Source organism: Epargyreus clarus, unplaced genomic scaffold, assembly GCF_041222505.1.
Source record: "Epargyreus clarus isolate Ecla_fem2 unplaced genomic scaffold, WU_Ecla_fem_2.2 ptg000022l, whole genome shotgun sequence".
Taxonomy (NCBI): Eukaryota; Metazoa; Arthropoda; class Insecta; order Lepidoptera; family Hesperiidae; genus Epargyreus; species Epargyreus clarus.
In genome coordinates this window covers 1490848-1510268 of record NW_027332229.1, presented here as the reverse complement: position 1 = coordinate 1510268, position 19421 = coordinate 1490848, and the positions used below count along the sequence as shown (strand labels likewise).

General features: G+C 39.8%; 1 protein-coding gene across 2 annotated transcripts; it reads right to left on the bottom strand.

Moving 5' to 3' along the window:
* Nucleotides 1–357: 357 nt before the first annotated feature.
* Nucleotides 358–19421, bottom strand: LOC140751300 (uncharacterized). 2 transcript variants are annotated; one of them, XM_073085206.1, is made up of 10 exons: nucleotides 19175–19421; nucleotides 18002–18169; nucleotides 16801–16900; nucleotides 15782–15904; nucleotides 7732–7827; nucleotides 6298–6418; nucleotides 5184–5303; nucleotides 2329–4557; nucleotides 1265–1354; nucleotides 358–615 (listed from the first exon to the last, which is right to left on the bottom strand). In XM_073085206.1, the coding sequence occupies exons 1-10, from the start codon at nucleotides 19312–19314 to the stop codon at nucleotides 578–580; spliced, it is 3225 nt and encodes a 1074-aa protein (XP_072941307.1). In that variant the 5' UTR covers nucleotides 19315–19421; the 3' UTR covers nucleotides 358–577. The 2 variants fall into 2 exon arrangements, with proteins under 2 accessions (XP_072941307.1, XP_072941308.1); XM_073085207.1 differs by lacking the exons at nucleotides 358–615; nucleotides 1265–1354 and having other exon boundaries at nucleotides 3041–3199; nucleotides 3280–4557.

The following is a 19421-nucleotide window of genomic DNA, read 5'->3' as shown; positions in this document are numbered from 1 at the left end:
TAGCAGTTTGGCGCGGACTATAATCAATATTTATTTTTTACTTTTCTTCTTTATTTTTGACATTAGCTTTAGATTATTTTTATATTACGGGTTGTCAAGTTATTTCACTTTTTATTTCCCGATTCCTTATTTTTAATATAAGAATAGTCATAATTATTTTTAAAAATATTGTCATTTTGGGCATTCTTGACTTTTTTGACACCCCCTTCTGGTCAATAAAAAAAATAAAAGTGCAATAAAATAATATTAACTTCTTATTGTTAAATTTTAATGAAGTATTTTATATTTTGAAATAAAATATATTTAGTGAATTCAAAAACTTTTATTTATCAAAAACCCATTTGCAAATAAAATTACGATATTTACACAAAACATACACAAAATCAATATTTTTATTATAACATTCCATAAATTAAAAATAGCTCTTATAATTAGTAAAACAAAAAACTTGAAACAATTTATTGAAACATACATTTTGCATCACAAGGAAAAATATTAGAACGAAAATGGTGAGTTACCACCGTCACACTTATTTCTTACGCGAATCAGTTCTCATAACAGCGTAGTTTTTTGTAAATCATGTTTTTGTCTTCGATATTGGTTTTTTCAGTAATCCTGAAATAAAACATGTAACATATTACTAGTAGAAGCTTTAAAGGTGGTAGAACCTTCTGTGGGTCGACTCCGGCGGCACCACCACCACCATACCGATTTTTGTTATAACAACATTGTTAAGAGCTGCTGTGTTCTGATGTGAAGGGTGTGGTAAGAGAGACATACTTTTCTAGGGCATTCCAGCTTAGTCCTTAGATAGCAGAGCATCTGTGTGCGACCTCAGGTAGAAATCTAATCCTATCTGGAGTTGATTACAGATGTTCATGGGCGGCAGTAGACACTTATAGTCCGCGCCAAAATGCTAGTCCTCTCTGAATTTTTTTTTATTTATTTATTTATTGTTTAATGTTAAGAAGAACGGTTATGCACCAATTACACTTATTAACAATCATTATAAATAATAAATTTCAATAGACAGATAAAATAAATTACATAAATTCACAATGTCGATGTTGATTATAATAAAAAAAAAAAATCCGTATTCTCTGAAGTTGTTGCGAGGAGGTGTAGTCATACAATTTGCTATGGCGACGCGATTCATTTCTATATTCAGAGCGGACTAGTAGTTTGGCGCGGACTATACCATCAGGTGGACTGCATGCTCGTCTGTATGAATATATACATTTTTATTTATTATTTATTTACTTACTTGGTATTCCCGTAACACTCTTCTGTACGCTTATTTGACTTGTTTTCGACACATTTTGAGAATCGGATTTTGATATTGACGACGTTTTTCCTGAAAATATAAAATTGATAAGTTTAGTAACAAAATTACATAAAAAAAAGCAGTTCAAAGAATTGTAGAACCGGAATAGTTCGACTCCGACGGCACCACCGTCACATCTCTTTCTGCCTAATAACAGCAGTGGCGCGCTGCTGTGTTCTGGTTTGAAGTGTGTGGTAAGGGAGACAGACTTTCCCGAGGCCTTCCAGCTTGGTCAGGGTTAACGGCGCAACTATGGCCGATCTCAGTGGGACTCTAATCCAATGTAGGATTGATTACACATGTCCATATGGCAATAGCCACTTACAACCTCAGGTAGGAATATCTAATTCTATCTGGGGTTGATTACAGATGTCCATACAGCAGTAGCCACTTACCATCAGGTGGACTGCATGCCCGTCTGCTACTCTTATATTATAAACAAACAAACTTATATACATATACTAGCTGACCCGGCAAACGCTGTGTTGCCATATACATAAAAAAATGTTAAGTGTGAACAACGCTTATCACTTAGGGGTATGAAAAATAGATAGTAGCCGATTCTCAGACCTACTGAATATGTATATAAAATTTGGTGAAGATCGTTAAAGCCGTTTCGGAGGAGTATGGTAACTAACACTGTGACACGAGAATTTTATATATAAGACTAGCTGACCCGGCAAACGTTGTGTTGCCATATAAGTAAAAATAAATGTTAAGGGTGAACAACCCTTATCACTTACGGGTTCGAAAAATAGATAGAATATTTGGTAGTGAAGTCTGTCGAATCCAATGTGAAACATTCCAAAATCAACAACTACTTACGAATTAAAAATTAATTTAAAAAACCTTTTCCTACGGACTAAATCGTGAATCTAAACCATTCCCAAGTCCCCTTGAACACAGAACAAATTTCATCAAAATCAGTCCAGTCGTTTAGGAGGAGTTCAGTGACATACACACGCACATAAGAAATATATATATAAAGATATAAGATCACTTACTTGGGCTAATCCTTAGCGGATTTTTCTTAACACCACCATGTTTTGATAATTTTTGAGGTATCTTAGTAAATTTGCTTCCATCTTGTGTTTTTGTATTTTCAGTTTCTTTACGCTTTGGCGGTATTTTGTTTCTGTGGTTCAATACCTTCAATTTTTGTACAGGACTTTTTGGGTCTAGATTTTTGGCACTTTTAACTATTTTCTCTTTGATATTAGATTTAAACATTTTATAATTGATGTCATTGTTTTTATCATTATTTCTGTGGATATTCTTATCATTATTTTTTTGGATATTTTTATCATTATTTCCGTTGGTATTTTTATCATTATTCCTGTGGATAATTTTATCATTATTTCTGTGGATATTTTTATCATGATTTCTGTGGTTATTTTCATCATTTGTTTCATTATTTTTATCATTATCATTAATATTACGATCAATATTATCATTAACTTCTAAATGTTTTCTATTGCTGGCAACATTTTTGTCACCAACTTTTTTATTAGCAACATTACTCTCTCCTTTATGGGCAATTTTGTCAGTCAACTTGTCTATGATTTTCGCATTTGAGCTTTTACTTTTAACTGTCACTTTTTGTAAAGTGTCATGGTTTTTCGAATTTGACGTTTTTTCAAAATCTTGACTTACAAGTTTTTCTTTATCTTTATTTATATTCTGTTTGGAAATTTTAATCTGTGTCGATTTTGTTTTTGATTTTGGTTCAATTTTAGCGTTTTCTGGTATTTTGTTAACTTTATTCGTATTATTAATATTTTCTTTTATATTATCTCTATTGGAATCTCCATTAGAATGACTTTCAATATTTTGCTTAATGACATCAGAATTCATATTATTTTTCTTTTTCTTTTTCTGCAAAGGAATATCATCTTTATCTTTAATCTTAATTGAATTTAGAACATCGTTTTCAGACGGTCTTTTCAAAGACTTACCTTTAACATTTTTCTTTGCATTATCATTTATATTTGAATCTGTATTAATATAATTAATATTACTTGATTTTGTGGCAACACTATTAGACGGAACGTCATTTTTATTTGAAATAGTATTGACATTGGCAACATTGTTAACATTAGCAGCGGATTTAGGTTTGGCAATACTTTTTTTAGAAACAACTTCATCGTTTTTATTATTTGTGTTTACGTTGGCAACACTTTTAAGACTACCAGCAGATTTGCCAACACTCTTTGTAGGTACATCATTATTATTAATAATAGTGTTTGTACTGGCAACATTGACGTTATCACTAGATTTAGCCTTCACACTTTTCTTAGCTATGATTTCGGTATTTTTATCATTCGTGCTGGCAACATTTCTCACTTTATCAGATTTAGTTTTGGCAACACTGTTTTTAGCAACCACTTCATCGTTTTTATTAGCAATACCATTTACACTGGCAACATCTTTACAGTTAACTTTGGTGACACTTTTCTTAGGGATACTATCTTTATTATTATTAGAAATAACTTTATTATCTTTCTCAGTATTCGCTGATTTAGTATTATTTTTATAAGCCCCTTTAGCATTTTTTTTCATATCTTTCTGAGAAACATTTTCTTTATTTTTTTTAGTATTACTTATTTCCGTATTCTCTGAAGTACCTTCATTTATATTATGTCCTTTAGTTAACTTAGGATTATTTAAATCATCTTCATTATTTTCAACTCGTTTCGTATTTTTAGTATTTGTATTTTTAGCATTCACATTTTTAATATTAGTATTTTTATTAACAGTATCAGATTTTTTAGGATTATTATCCGACTCCTTAACATTGTTAGAAATTTTATTAGATTTCCTTAAATCACCAACATCGTTAGATTTTTTTGAACTCGCACCAATTTCTTTCGCTTTACTTTTACTTCCTTTATTAGTATCTTTCTGAACTATATTATCTGAAACTTGGTTAATACCATTATTTTCCTTATTTACAATAGCAACACTATCTTTAGACGCGCTAGCAACACTATTCCTTCCATCTTTATTCAGCTTAGCTTTCTTAGAATCTATTTTATCATCTGTGGCGGTTCGTTTAGTAGGTTTTCTATTATCTATAGTATTCTCTTTGCCTTTCGGTTTAATTCTCTTTGGTAAGCTTTTAGGCGGCGCCATAACTTCACTGTCTTTCTTCTGAAGTTGCTCGATTTCTTCATTGAAAACCGATTTTGGATTTTCTGACTCCAAATCAGACTCCATGCTTTCGTAACGTGGACCTGTGAATATATTAATCTTGTTTCAATAACATTGTATAATTTATCTGTACATATATACACCCACACACCTAAATACATACATATGTCGGCAACGACTTAACTGAAGGTAGATGTCGACAAAATGAGGGTAGATGGCACTTCTACCATCTACCCTCAGTTTGTTACCAAAACTGAATATGTCATTTATTTCTCATCAAAAACATGAGCAACGAAGCTGTGGCCGACCTTAGGTAGAAATTCATTAGTAATAGAACCTTCTGTGGTTCTGTGGCATCACCTATTTCTAGTATAACAGCAGGGTTAAGCGCTGCTGTGTTCCGGTTTGAAGGGTGCGGTAAGAGACATACTTGTCCGAGGCGTTCCAGCAGTCCTTAGGTGTAGCGGCGCATCTATAGGTGATCTCAGGTAGGAATCTTATTCTATTTGGGATCAATTACAGATGTCCATGGGCGGCAGTAGCCACTTACCATCAGATGGACTACATAGTCCTTTGCTACTCTTATATTATAAGAGAAAGCGGAAGCAACCCAACACGAGTCAAATGCTCTATCCACATGTTTGAACTCGTAACGGTATGGCAAGCACGCGTACTGTATTAGGGTTCTAATATAGTGTGTAACACTAACCTCTCGCCTCCAAGCATGTGGCGATGATCTTCGCCATCAATCGCGTCCGCTCGTCCGTGGTCAGCGACGGATCGGAGAGTTCCTTGTGCACTTGTGATATTATCTTCACGTAAGCTTCCTCTGAAACCAAATAATTTATTTAGACATTCTAGATTCAATAGAACGACAGCCACCCCTGAGCAGATTACATGTAAGTGGTAGAACCCTTTGTGGTTCGACTCCGGCGGCACCACCGCCACACCTATTTCTATCTAATAACAGCAGTGTTAGGCGCTGCTGTTTTCCGGTTTGAAGGGTGTGGTAAGGGATACATACTTTAAGGTATACATACCAGTTTAGTCCTCACTAAATGGCGCTAAATGATTACTGATGTCCTTAAGCGGCAGTAGCCACTTACCATCAGGTGGACTGCATGCTCGTCTGTTACTTCTATATTATAAAAAAAATGAAAAAAAAAATACTAGGATTCCCTGTATCGTGGGTGCTATGGACACACACATAGAGAAAGACACAAACACTCAAACCCAGAAACAGAGACCTAAATTCATCATTCCAGATATTGTCTGGCCGGGGATCGAACCCGGGAGCCTCTACGCTTCAGACCGGTATGGTGACCGCTCCGCCACGCGGGTCGCTCGTACATATTTGCAATATATTTTACGTAAGTAATATATATTACATACGTAAGTACATTTTGGGTAAGTGACGACTGCCGTATGGACATCTGTAATCAATCTAAATGTATATAACTCAAAGGTGAATGACTGACATAGTGATCTATCAACGCACAGCCCAAACCACTGGACGGATCGGGCTGAAATTTGGCATGCAGGTAGATGTTATGACGTACGCATTCGCTAAGAAAGGATTTTGATCAATTCTACCCCCAAGGGCATAAAATAGGGGATGAAAATATTACTTCGTAACGCGAGCGAAGCCGCGGGCAAAAGTTTGTCTAGGATAAGATTAGTCCTACCTACATTCGGCCACAGACGCGCCGCTACCCCTGAGGACTAAGCTAGAACACCTCGTTCGCTTTGTAAGGAAAATCCTGATAATTTTTGAATTAAAATTTACTTTTTACTTCAAATATATAACAAACCATATAACATACCCATATATTCCAAATCGAACTTCATCCTGTGATGAAAGGCGGCGACCGGCGACCACTTGTTCTCGAGGATCCAAGAAACTTCTAGAAGATCGGCGCATTTTATTATATAACCACCATCCGCCTGAAAAATACATAACGTAGTGTTAAAATGCTGAGAAGGGATTCTAAAAATACAGTATATTCACCCAGGGTTGACTGGCCGAGAATGCCATTAGGCATTCAGCTTGCTATTTGGCAAGCCCTCTTGTATCTTTTTATTTTTAAAGAGGTGCAATAAATAACTAAATATATTCTTCCATAATCCTCAACATTTACAATAATACATCTTTATTCACAAATTTATGAAGGTGGTACAACCGTCTGTGGTTCGACTCCGGTGGCACCACCGCCACACCTATTTCTACCTAATAACAGCAGTGTTAAGCGCTGCTGTGTTATGGTTTGAAGGGTGTGGTAAGGGAGACAGACTTTTCCGAGGCGTTCCAGCTTAGTCCTCAGGGGTAGCGGCGCATCTGTGGCCGACCTCAGGTAGGAATATCTTATCCTATCTGGTATTGATTATAGATGTCCACACGGCAATAGCTTACGATCAGGTGCACTGCATGCTAGTCTGCTACTCCTATATTATAAAATAATATATATCACACTTTACAAAAGACATTGCAAAAATCAGATGACATCTCATAACTCAAAGCGAGACTGAATATTCCAAAAATATAAAAAAATAGCAAAAGTATTTAAAAGTTGATGTAAATTATCAATAAATAGCAATTATGTGATCTATACATGAATCAGTGTGATGTGACTGTATAGTCCGCGCCAAACTGCTAGTCCGCTTTGAAGTTGTTGCGAACAGGTGTAGTCATACAATTTGCTATGACGACGCGATTCATTTCTATATTCAGAGCGGACTAGCAGTTTTACGCGGACTATTATAGTAGTGATTCGAAATTCTATCTTTCAATCTGGAAGGCAAAGATTCGAGTGCCAGGTTCAGACCTTATTTTCCAAAACTATGTGCATTAAAATAGTACATTACGATACGAGGACGAAAAATTTTTTTCTGACAAGTGTGAGTTTGCAGGCCGAGCCGCAGGCGAGGACTGCAATCACACGAGTCAGAAAAACATTTTTCGTCCGCGTGTTGTATAAAATTTTATATTACGGGGTCGGAAATGGGGGTTTTGCGCACGCGAAGCGTGCGTAAAACGTCAATTTACGCACGCCGTGATATAAAAATAATTATAACTTGCTTTGATGCTGAAGGAAAAGATCATGAAAAAACCTACTCTAGTTCTTACAAAAAAGTTATCAAAGGTATGTGAAGTCTACCAATACGCACTTGTCCAGCGCGGTGGACTATGACCTAATCCTTCTCATTCTGAGAGGAGACCCGTGCCCAGCAGTGGGGCAGTGGCACAATGTGATACATACCATTGGCTCCATGAACAGATTATTCGGGTACTTCTCAGCGAGGCGCGCTAGTGTCGTGCGACGAGATCTGTAGGCCACTGCATAGCTTCTTAGCACCTGGAAATATAATGGAATGTTTTTATTGTCATGGAGTTAGGGATAGAAGCCTTTTTGTGGTTGTACTCGTAGAACCATTTGTAAGACGGTAGAATCCTTTATAATAATAATAATAATAATAAACGTTTATTGCTGTGCAGGGGCACATTACTATAATTGCTGGGTTGGAAGAATTGAAATTCCTTGTTTGTTCTTGTTCCTTTTATTCCTGTTTGTTCCATAGGTCTGTTGCCAGTACTGAATGAAAATTTGAAAATCTGGCCTATTTATATCCCCGACTCAAGTACCACAACTAGAAGCAGGTTTAGGCAGGAATATAGGCCTTTTGGCCAATTACAACTATTTCCCGTTATTCTATGTCTAAACCTGTACGGACCTGTACGAACCTGTTCAAACTGTGGCCTTGAATCGATGATTCACAATAATAATAATAATAATCTATTTAGTTTGTTTAGGAATTTACATATTTCTATTTAAACTTCTATTAAAACCTAAACTATTGCAAAACCTATTATAAATGACACCTATACCTATGCCCTATAAACTATTACGAAATATTTATTTTAATACATTTACAAAACTTAAACTATTATCTATTTTCCCTATTCTATTAAATCCTATTATATACTATTAACAATAAAACATAAGTAAAACACTATTCAAACATAATAAAAACATCAATAAATTACATTAAAAACTATCAGCTGTTTACGTAACTACGTCTTACTGCTATGATCAGCTGATCGAGTTGGAGTCAGCTGTTTAGCGTCGGCCATTGAACTATACAATATTAATCAGCTGATCGTGTGTTACGAATAATGAAGTCTTTATTTATTACAACTTATGAACTATTATGAACTATAAATTAAGTAAACAATTTCAAACTTATAATTACGTCGAATCTTGAGTCAGCTGTTCGCGTCGTCCCGCACATTTCTCCCGCCGTGCAGCTGTGTTGCATCTTCTGTCGGTGCTGGGGCGACGTCTTCTATAGGCAGCACTACCAGCTTCCTCACTGGCCGGCGTAGAACTCCTCCCTTGGTTGCCACGTCGACTGTTCTTACTATGTTGTCTGGACCCGGAAATGTTGCGATGACCCGACCTCGAACCCATATGTTCCTAGGTAGGTTACTATCCAATATTTGTACTAAGTCGCCGATCTTCACTGTTGCCCCTCTTCCGTGGGGCTCCCGCCGGTGTTGAAGCTCAGGAAGGTACTCTCGAAGCCATCTTGTCCAGAATATGTCGGTTAATCTCTGCGCGGCACGCCAGCTGTTTTTGCATATGGTGTCGCGGTCGTTGAACTCTCCCGGGGTCGATACTCTTCCGTTCCCGCCGAGTAGGAAATGGTTCGGTGTAAGCGCTTCTGGGTCCTCGGCGCTCACTGACACGTGGGTGAGAGGTCGGCTGTTCACTGTATATTCCACCTCTGCCAGGAGCGTCGTGAGGACTTCTTCTGCTGGATGTCGTTCGTGAAGCGTTGCTTGCAGTGCAGTTTTCACGGAGCGCACGAGCCTTTCCCACGCGCCTCCCATGAAGGGCGCGCCAGGTGGGATGAATCGCCACGAGATGATCTTCTTAGCAGCCTCCTCCGCTGTGGCTGCGTCGATCGCCTGCCGTAGTTCCTTGTCAGCGCCCCTCAGGTTGGTGCCGTTGTCCGACCATATTTGCGCCGGACGTCCACGGCGCGCCATCATCCGCCGGAGCGCCATCACCGCAGAGTCGGTGGTGAGCGATGCTGTAACTTCTAGATGAATAGCACGTGTGGTTAGACAGGTGAAGATAGCTACATACCTCTTCTGATTGGTACGCCCGACTGTTACTGTAAGCGGCCCGAAGTAGTCGACTCCTGTGTATGTGAAAGGTCGCTTGTGATGTGCCAAGCGACACGACGGTAGGTCTCCGGTTCTCGGGTACGGCGGTGCTTGAGTCTTCATTCGGCATCTGAGACATTGTCGTATAATAGTTCGCGTCACCGGACGTAACCGTAAAACCCAATACCTTTGTCGACACTCGTTTACCGTGGCCTCGACTCCGCTGTGGTGCATCTGTCTATGGATGCTGTGTATCCATAGTTTGACTGTGGGATGGTCACCGTCCAGCACCATGGGGTTCTTGACCTCATTTGTGACGGCTTCTATTGCTTCGATGCGGCTTCGGAGTCTCAGGGCACCATTTTCATACTTGACACTTAATCGATGTAATCGGCTATCTCTGTCTATAGGCTTCTGACGTTTCATGTTATCTATATCAACCTGAAATGAACTTTCTTGCGATGAACGCATTAATAACTCTTCTGCTTCTCGGAGGAGTTCTGCGGGCACGGAGATATAACACTTGGCTTGTTCTATTTTTCTATGCTTTACCTGTGGAGCCACCGGTGTCTTCTTTTGACGTCGCCAGTCGGGGTCCGCTTGAGCGTTTCGTCTAGTCCTCTTGTAATTGACCCGCTGTTTAGACGTCCTGCAAAGCTGTATAAACTGTAAAACCCTTGCTGTAGTGAAACGTAATCTATCCCAATTTGAAAATCTAGATATCTCCGGTAGACCTTCAGCCAGCTGCAGACCTCGTTCTGTTACTATGTTGTGTGTTCTTTCTTCACCTGTAGGTTCTGATGGATACGACGCAGAGTTCTCTATTGGCCAGGTGCTCGAATCCTCGTGTAGGAAGTCCGGTCCCCTATACCACCTGTGGTTCTTATTGAACCCTATTGGGACATTTCTTGTGGCATCGTCCGCCACGTTGGACTTCGTTGGCACCCAGCGCCACTCACTTACCTTTGTACCTTCTTCTATAGCCGCTATGCGATGTGCCACATACGACTTGTAAGAGCGCGAACCAGCCTTGATCCATGAGAGTACTGTGCGGCTGTCCGTCCAGAACGTTCTTGAGTCCGGCTTTCGTTGATGTTCTTTAACGACGGCGTCGGCGAGGCGAGTTCCCATCACTGCAGCTTGTAACTCTAACCTAGGTATAGATGTTAACTTTAAAGGTGCCACCTTGGCCTTGGACATAATTAGTGATATGCTGACGTCGCCGTTGGGTGCCGTTGCTCTCCAATACAATACCGCTGCGTAGGCTGACTCGCTGGCGTCGGTGAACACGTGGAGCTGAAGGGATGTAGCGTCGCTGTACTGTAGGTATCTTCTTGGTATTGCTATATTCGAGAGGCTTCTCAAATGTACCATCCAGTCGCGCCACTGTTCCGCTATGTGATCTTCTATTTTCTCGTCCCACGATGTCCCACGCCGCCAGAGTTCCTGTAAAATCTGCTTAGCTCTTATAGTAACTGGTGAAGCAAAGCCTAACGGATCAAAAAGCGACATAACTATACGTAGGGCTTCTCTCTTCGTCGGTGTTTTCCCATCTATAAGTTCACAAGGCACACGCGTTAAATTGAGGTTGAAGGTAAGTTCGTCTGTATCCGGTCTCCATATGATTCCCAACACACGTTCCAGCTGCTCACCCGCCTTATAGAGTTCTATGTTCTGTGACGACTCCTGTTCCCCTAGTGCTTGTAGTAGCGCGGGCGTATTGGACTTCCACTGTTTCAACTCGAAGCAAGCTCTTCTGTGTATGTCACGCACGCTTGAAGTGATACGTATGGCTTCTTCGATGCTTCTAAAGCTGTCCAGGTAGTCGTCGACGTAATGCTTCTCTATAATGGCGGAGGCTGCTTCTGGCTCGGTCTCTTCATACTTCTTAGCGTTCAAGTTCTTGACGAATATTGCTGTTGACGGCGAACTTGAAGCTCCGAAGATGAGTGATGTCATTCTATACTCCTCGGGTGGTTGATCGTCACGACGGTTCCCTCGCCACAGGTACCTAAGAGCGTCTCTGTCTTCTGTTCTCAACTTCACTTGCATGAACATTTCCTTAATGTCAGCTGTTACTGCAACCATATGCTGTCGGAACTTCATCACGACCCCTGGAAGTGATTGCAGTAGATCTGGACCTTTCAACAGCAAGTCGTTGAGTGCGACACCCTTAGTCTTCGCTGCGGCGTCATGTACCACTCGGAGTTTATCTGGCTTCATTGGGTTCACTACCGCGAAGTGCGGTAAATACCAAGTTCTATTGGGAGTCTTTGTCCTCGGTGCAGGCTCGGCGTATCCTTTCTTGATAAGCGCGTCCATCTGTTCTGTATACTTCTGTTTTAATTGAGAATTACGGTCAAGCTTCTTTTCTATGTGCATAAGACGTGTCAACGAGTTGTCGTAGTTGTTAGGCAAGTCGACCTCTTCTCTTTTCCATAGTAGAGCGGTTTCGTATCTTCCTTCTTCTGTTTGGGTTGTACTTTTCTTTAAGATACGTAAGGCTTGCTCTTCAGGGTCCGACTGTGGCTTCTTTGGGTTGATGCATAGCGAGTCCATTGCGAAGTAATGCTTCATGAGATCTTCAAGCTTATCTTCCTGCGGCGCTTCTGTAATGTGTGACACGAAGTTAGCGGTACGTCCAATAATTCGGTTGTGGCTTCCGTGAAGTACCCACCCAAGTGGCGTGAGAGACGCTACCGGTTGGTTCTTCTTTCCCCTTCTCACTCTTGATGCTAGAAGGAGATGCCAGTTGTCTTGACCGATGAGTATGGTAGGCTTCGCATCTTCATAGGAAAGTACGTCGCTAAGATCTCGCAAGTGTTCACATTCTTCAATCTGTTGTCTTGCTATTTCCTGCGGCGATACGTGCAGGTTCTTGATAGTTCTCGCTTGAATGCTTGCTGTGTGATTGTTCAACCCGTTGAGTGTGATGCTAACTCTTCTTGACTTCGTTTCAGCTGTTTTCAACTCGTTGATTGCTTCTATACGTAGTGGGTCGATGGGTCCCTTTGCCCCTATTTCGTAGGCAAGGCTGTCGTCTATCAGCGTAACTGTAGATCCATCGTCCAATAACGCGTAAGTGTTGACCGTATTCTTGGGACCTGTTGCCTGTACCGGGATTATTTTCAAAAAAGTTTGCTTCTTTGTAGGTCTGGCTGTAGTCCACGCGGAGTTGATGACCTCTGTTGACCTATCTTCTGTTTCTGCCTTTTCTGTTCTGTTGAAGTGTAGTAACCTGTTATGAAAATACTTACAACTATTAATACCACACGGCTTCGTTCGGCAGTTGTGAGTCTTGTTTCTGAAGCGTAGACACCGAAAGCATAGTCGTTTCTTCTTTGCTATATCCCATCTTGTGCTTTCGTTTGCTTCTTTAAACTGTTTGCAGTCCGTCGCGATGTGACCTGTTTCTTCACATACGGGGCATTTCTGTATAACTGTAGACTGCTTTTCTAATACTGTATGTGTCTTCTGAGGACGTCTATTACTATACATCGGCGGTGCTATCTGTTCGGGGAGTGCATAGGGTCCGCACAGCTCAGCTTCTCTCTTCATAAATTTTTCAAACTTCAATAAGTCAGGCTCTTCTTTCGGTTGTGTTGCAGCAAAGTCGTAATATCTGTAACGTAAAGTAGGAGTAAGCTTGTCCACCATTACCTTAGATACCTCCGGATTGTAGAGATAGTAGACGCATTTCAATGCCCGAAGTGTAGACACGGCGTTTGTAACCTTAGTAGAGAACACGCAAATATCCCTAGGCGACTCGCAGAGGCGCGGCAGTGTTCTCAATGTGTCTATTTCGGCCATTGCTATCATCTCCGATCTACCGAATCTCATTTCCAAGGTCTTCATAACATCGGATGGGTGCGCGTTGGTAATCAATAAGCTTTCAACTGCTTCCTTAGCTCTTCCTATTAGATGTCTTCTTAACCTATTAATATTTTCTACTATTGAAAAAGACTCTTCTGTTTCCATATATGCTGCTCTAAAAGGTAGCCAGTCCTGATAATTACCGTTAAAAGTCGGTAATTCAACAAACTTTGAGGACCGCTGGCTAGCTTTGATAGCCTGTGTTATCGCTGACGTAAGTTGAGAGAAGTCTGGCTGCGCGTGGACTCCCGCCGGTGCTTGAGCTCCCGCCGTTGTATGTACTCGCGGATCTGGTTGGGTATGGTGCGCTGTACTATTATTCTGTTGAACCGGCCTTGTCTCTTCCGTGATGGCTTCTATTTCGCGGAGAGGTAGGTGCGGCTCGTCGGCTATGGCTAGCCTCGGTTGCGCTTGCTGTTCCAACCATTCGTCGACCCTGGTGTCGGCTTCTGTTTTTGAGTACTCGGAGACGTCGTCATCGTCGTCATCGTCGTCTTCTGCTTCTATAACGGCGAGGCGTGCTGTTGCAAGTTCCACTTGCAGACGTATAAGTTCTTCTTTGGCCTTGGCTACCTTGTAAGCCTTTGACCTTGAACGCGTGGATCCGGCGCGTCGACTCGGAGCGCGCGAACCATGCTGACTATGTGCTTCTGAAGGCTTCTGTATTACTGTCGGTGAATCAGTACTGGCGGTGAGCTCGACGGGATTCTTGAAAATGGTCGCAGCCGGCCTGGCCATCGTGGTGCCAGTGGCCACTGACGCTACTGTACCCTTCGTCGTGACGGACGTGTCTGTAGCGGAGGTTCCCCCAGTAGTGTCGGTCGCGGTGGTTCCCGTGGCCGACGTTTCTGTTGTTGTGCCCGTAGCGGAGGTCCCAGTGGTCGCGTCAGACGAGGAGGGCTTCGTTTCCGTCGAGTCTCGGCGTTCTTTTCCCACGGAGCGTGTGATCGGCATTCTTCTTGCTAATACACAAAAATGACAATTGGAACGATAATATTACTTACTATTCTTCAATTTCTTCAATATTCGGCTTTCGAAGGACCATTAAATGTGCAGGGGCACATTACTATAATTGCTGGGTTGGAAGAATTGAAATTCCTTGTTTGTTCTTGTTCCTTTTATTCCTGTTTGTTCCATAGGTCTGTTGCCAGTACTGAATGAAAATTTGAAAATCTGGCCTATTTATATCCCCGACTCAAGTACCACAACTAGAAGCAGGTTTAGGCAGGAATATAGGCCTTTTGGCCAATTACAACTATTTCCCGTTATTCTATGTCTAAACCTGTACGGACCTGTACGAACCTGTTCAAACTGTGGCCTTGAATCGATGATTCACAATAATAATAATAATAATCTATTTAGTTTGTTTAGGAATTTACATATTTCTATTTAAACTTCTATTAAAACCTAAACTATTGCAAAACCTATTATAAATGACACCTATACCTATGCCCTATAAACTATTACGAAATATTTATTTTAATACATTTACAAAACTTAAACTATTATCTATTTTCCCTATTCTATTAAATCCTATTATATACTATTAACAATAAAACATAAGTAAAACACTATTCAAACATAATAAAAACATCAATAAATTACATTAAAAACTATCAGCTGTTTACGTAACTACGTCTTACTGCTATGATCAGCTGATCGAGTTGGAGTCAGCTGTTTAGCGTCGGCCATTGAACTATACAATATTAATCAGCTGATCGTGTGTTACGAATAATGAAGTCTTTATTTATTACAACTTATGAACTATTATGAACTATAAATTAAGTAAACAATTTCAAACTTATAATTACGTCGAATCTTGAGTCAGCTGTTCGCGTCGTCCCGCACAATTGCCATAATAACACAGTTTACACAAAGAATAAATGTACAGTTTTACAATAATATTAATATGACAACAGGAATTCGGCTCAGCATTGCTGTCTCAGAATCAGGGATTCGAGTAGCGCTGTTTTTCAGCCGCTCCTATAATCCCTGTGGTGTTAGGTGGGATAAGAAGATGATAGTCAGCCGTGGGGCATCTCCTGGGTTTTAAAATCCAAGCGTGTGTGTGTGTGTGCGTGCGTGCGTGCGTGCGTGCGTGCGTGCGTGCGTGCGTGCGTGCGTGCGTGCGTGCGTGCGTGTGTGTGTGTGTGTGAGCGTTAACACTGCTGTTATAACAGAAATAGGTGTAACAGTGATGCCGCCGGAGTTGAACCACAGAGGGTTCTGTCACCTTCTTCAAATGTTTAAATGAAGCTTCAACATACCTCTACAGCATCGCTGGGTGTCCCAAGCTGTGGTAGTATTGACTTCTGGAGTTCGTTCTCATGCGCTGCTTTCACTGGTAACACTCGCAAACCGCGGTATGACACGGGACCGTAGAGGCGAGTCTGCAAATTAAATAATATTTAAATTAAATTTATTAATACTATGTTCATTAATAAATAATTTATGGCGAGTCTGCAAAATAAATAATATTTAACTTAAATTTATGAATACTATGTTCATTAATAAATAATTTATGGCGAGTCTGCAAATTAAATTATATTTAAATTAAATTTATGAATACTATGTTCATTAATAAATAATTTATGGCGAGTCTGCAAATTAAATTATATTTAAATTAAATTTATGAATACTATGTTCATTAATAAATAATTTATGGCGAGTCTGCAAAATAAATAATATTTAACTTAAATTTATGAATACTATGTTCATTAATAAATAATTTATCAGTTATCTTGGGGCATCCACCATATTGTATGTATAATGACGTCACTAAGCCAATCGCGCATTGTAATGCATACCAAACGTATATACAAAATGTGGAATGAATTTCCTCCTGAGGTATTCCCGGAGCGCTATGAAATGGGGCCCTTCAAGAGGGACGTAAAAATAGCTCTCCTTCAAAGCCGGTGATGCATTGACTCCTCTGGTGTTGCAAATGTTCATAGGCGACGGTGACTGCTTTCCATCAGGTAGCCCGTCTGCCTTATCATTAGGTTAGGACTTCTAGGGTTAGGAAAAATTCATATCCATCTGCTCGGATAGAAAAACTTTTAAAAAGCCCCCATGTATTCAGAAATAGACAAGGTATTACGGAAACATAACTATTTGTGACTGGCGAGTTGAGTAGCTAAACTTTTTATATGTGAGTGGCGCCAATTATTGGGCGCGCTTTTGAGTTTGACATTTGTTGTTTGATATTCTTTTCAGTGTAAGACAATAGAAAAATAATAAAAAACTTTGTCTTGATTATAATTGTTTATATTAAATAATAACTTACTGGTTTATGAGTGAAAAATGTGATACTGAAGGGCACGAGATCAACCCTGCACTCCGCGGTCACCTCACGCCACATACCCTCCTCCATCACCGGAGGCTCTCTGTAAAACACAAATAAACACATCAATATTGTGAGGTCCAGGGTGCCAAATAAGAGACTTCTTGCTACAATATGTGGACTGTATTTATTTTCTTTCTTACAAATTTTTCTTTCTTACAAGTGTGTTTCTTCATCGAAGGCGTCGGAGGGAATGAATCCTCCTTACAAAAAAGCCCCTTTATATTCGTTTTGAGCGCGCCACAGGTGCGCGCGACCTTGCGAGGGCGTGTCCGATAGAGACAGCACTATCTATCGGACGGAGACAACAATAGCCCTCTCGCTCTTACTTATGTCTATCTCTTTTACATTTTATTTAATTCGAATAAAATAGCATTCTTTATTACTTATAAATTATCAGTAAATACACATTAAACAATCTTACAATATAAACAAACATATATGCTACCTTATAACTAATACAATTTCCTATAAATTCTTAATAGTAAAACACTTTAAAATATGAGACAACCAAACAAAATAGAGATAAAATAGAAAAGACTAAGTGTCCGTTACAAATATCATAATAAACATTGGTGTCTATCCACACCTCAACAAGAGGTGGACCTACTTCATCACACTATTGAGATTTTTCTTTTATAATACCATAGGAATAGCAGACAAGCTTATTTCTATGAAATCAGATCTATTTTTTGTTACAATAATAATTATTATTTTTTTTATAATATAGGTGTAGCAGACGAGCATGCAGTCCACCTGATGATAAGTGGCTACTGCCGCCCATGGACATCTGTAATCAACACCAGATAGGACTAGATATTCCTACCTGAGATAAGCCACAGATGTGCCTCTACCCCAAATACTAAGCCGGAACGCCTTGAAAAAATACCTCTCTTACCACACGCTTCAAACCAGAACACAGCAGCGCTTAACACTGCTGTTATGGCAGAAATAGTTGTAGCGGTGGTGCTGCCGGAGTCGCACCACAGAGAGTTCTACCAACTGGCAATGATTACAGATGTCAATACGGCAGTAGCCACTTACCATCAAGTGGACTGCATGCTCGTCTGCTACTCTCTGCTATGTCTGATGCTTGTTTGCTGTGATGTCCATGTCTATATTAAAAATCCTACATAACACATACCTTTCCAAAACCGGATCTTCGACCATCACATTGATCTCTGACTGCAAGACGTACAAGCTGGTCAGCTCCTGGGTGGCGTGGAGACAGGTCTGCAGCATGCCTTGCTCCAGCTTCAGTTGGGAGATCGATGGCCCGGTGTTCAAAGTAAAGTCGTTATCGGAATCTGAACTGTAAACCATATGACATTAAAGAATTTTTGAATGACGATGTTGAGATTTAAATTAATTTTGTATTTCCTTGTATAATGTATGATTTAATCTAAATAATTAAAATTTCAAACCATTTAATTTAATGTAGGTAGTACAGTTTAATAAAGGAGTACAGGACGCCCCCCCCCGACCAGGTGGACTGACGACGTGAAGCGGACGGCTGGTAACCGCTGGATGCAGACGGCCCAAGACCGGTCGGAGTGGCGCAGACTAGGGGAGGCCTATGTCCAGCAGTGGACTAGCAAAGGCTGATGGATGATGGATGGATGGATGAAGTATTGTTTAATTTAATTTGGTTTAATTTAATTTTATATAATCTAATTTGATTAAATTTAATTCAATTTGCATGCTTAAGGAAGGCTGAATAAGAGACTATTAATATTGTATGTAACATCTTTTCTCACTGGTTAGCACACTGGCCAAGTGCGAATTGGTAGACTCCACGCACCTATTAGAACTTTTTTTAAAGAACTCTTAAGCCTGTCACTTTCCTGTCCTCACGATTTATTGGTTCATCCTTTAACTATTGTTATTGATAATCAATCTGTTGAAAGTTTTGTTTATCGACAGATTGTTATTTGACATTTTCATATATGATACGAAGAAAAATCAAATTTCGATCTTAGAAACGTAAAAATTGGATAGATTGATTATAAATAACGGGTAAGCAAATGGTAATTGCTGATGCCCAAAAAATTTTGAAAAATGATATCGTTGCCTGGAGTTTGATTTCGGACCTCAAGACTGAAAAGTCGAGTATCAACCACCAGGCTACCACTGCCAATTGTTAGATCCTGTAATACCTATTTTTACATTTTATTTAGCCTATATCATTGGTTACGGTAAAACTGTTACTCCTGATAGGAGATCCATCCTCAAAAGTGGGATGTAAGGGATTGACAACGACCTACTATGTATATCATATTTATATAAGTAAAACTAACAACTTCTTGCATTTACTTACTCATCATCATCAAAATAGCTCGAATCATTTTTCTGCGACTGAGTTACTTTAATACGGTTTTCGAAGTACTTTATATCCCTCAAAACTTCCTCTTTATAAGCGAGTAATGCTTTCTTCTTGTCACTCATTAGACCAGCCATGTTTTTATTTATATTTCACACACTAAAACATAACTATCGTAATTATAAACATCACGATTTTACGATAGGAAAATACGTTGAAGAATATTGTTTTTAAAATTCAAACG

Bases quoted from the DNA above. Each gene is read 5' to 3' on its own strand.
- LOC140751300 (XM_073085206.1), bottom strand. From the start codon at position 19,314: ATGGCTGGTCTAATGAGTGACAAGAAGAAAGCATTACTCGCTTATAAA. The intron at 15,905-16,800 runs GTAAGTTATTAT...TTTAATTTGCAG, and splicing joins CATTTTTCACTCATAAACCA to ACTCGCCTCTACGGTCCCGT. The intron at 1,355-2,328 runs GTAAGTGATCTT...TTATATTTTCAG, and splicing joins TCCGCTAAGGATTAGCCCAA to GAAAAACGTCGTCAATATCA.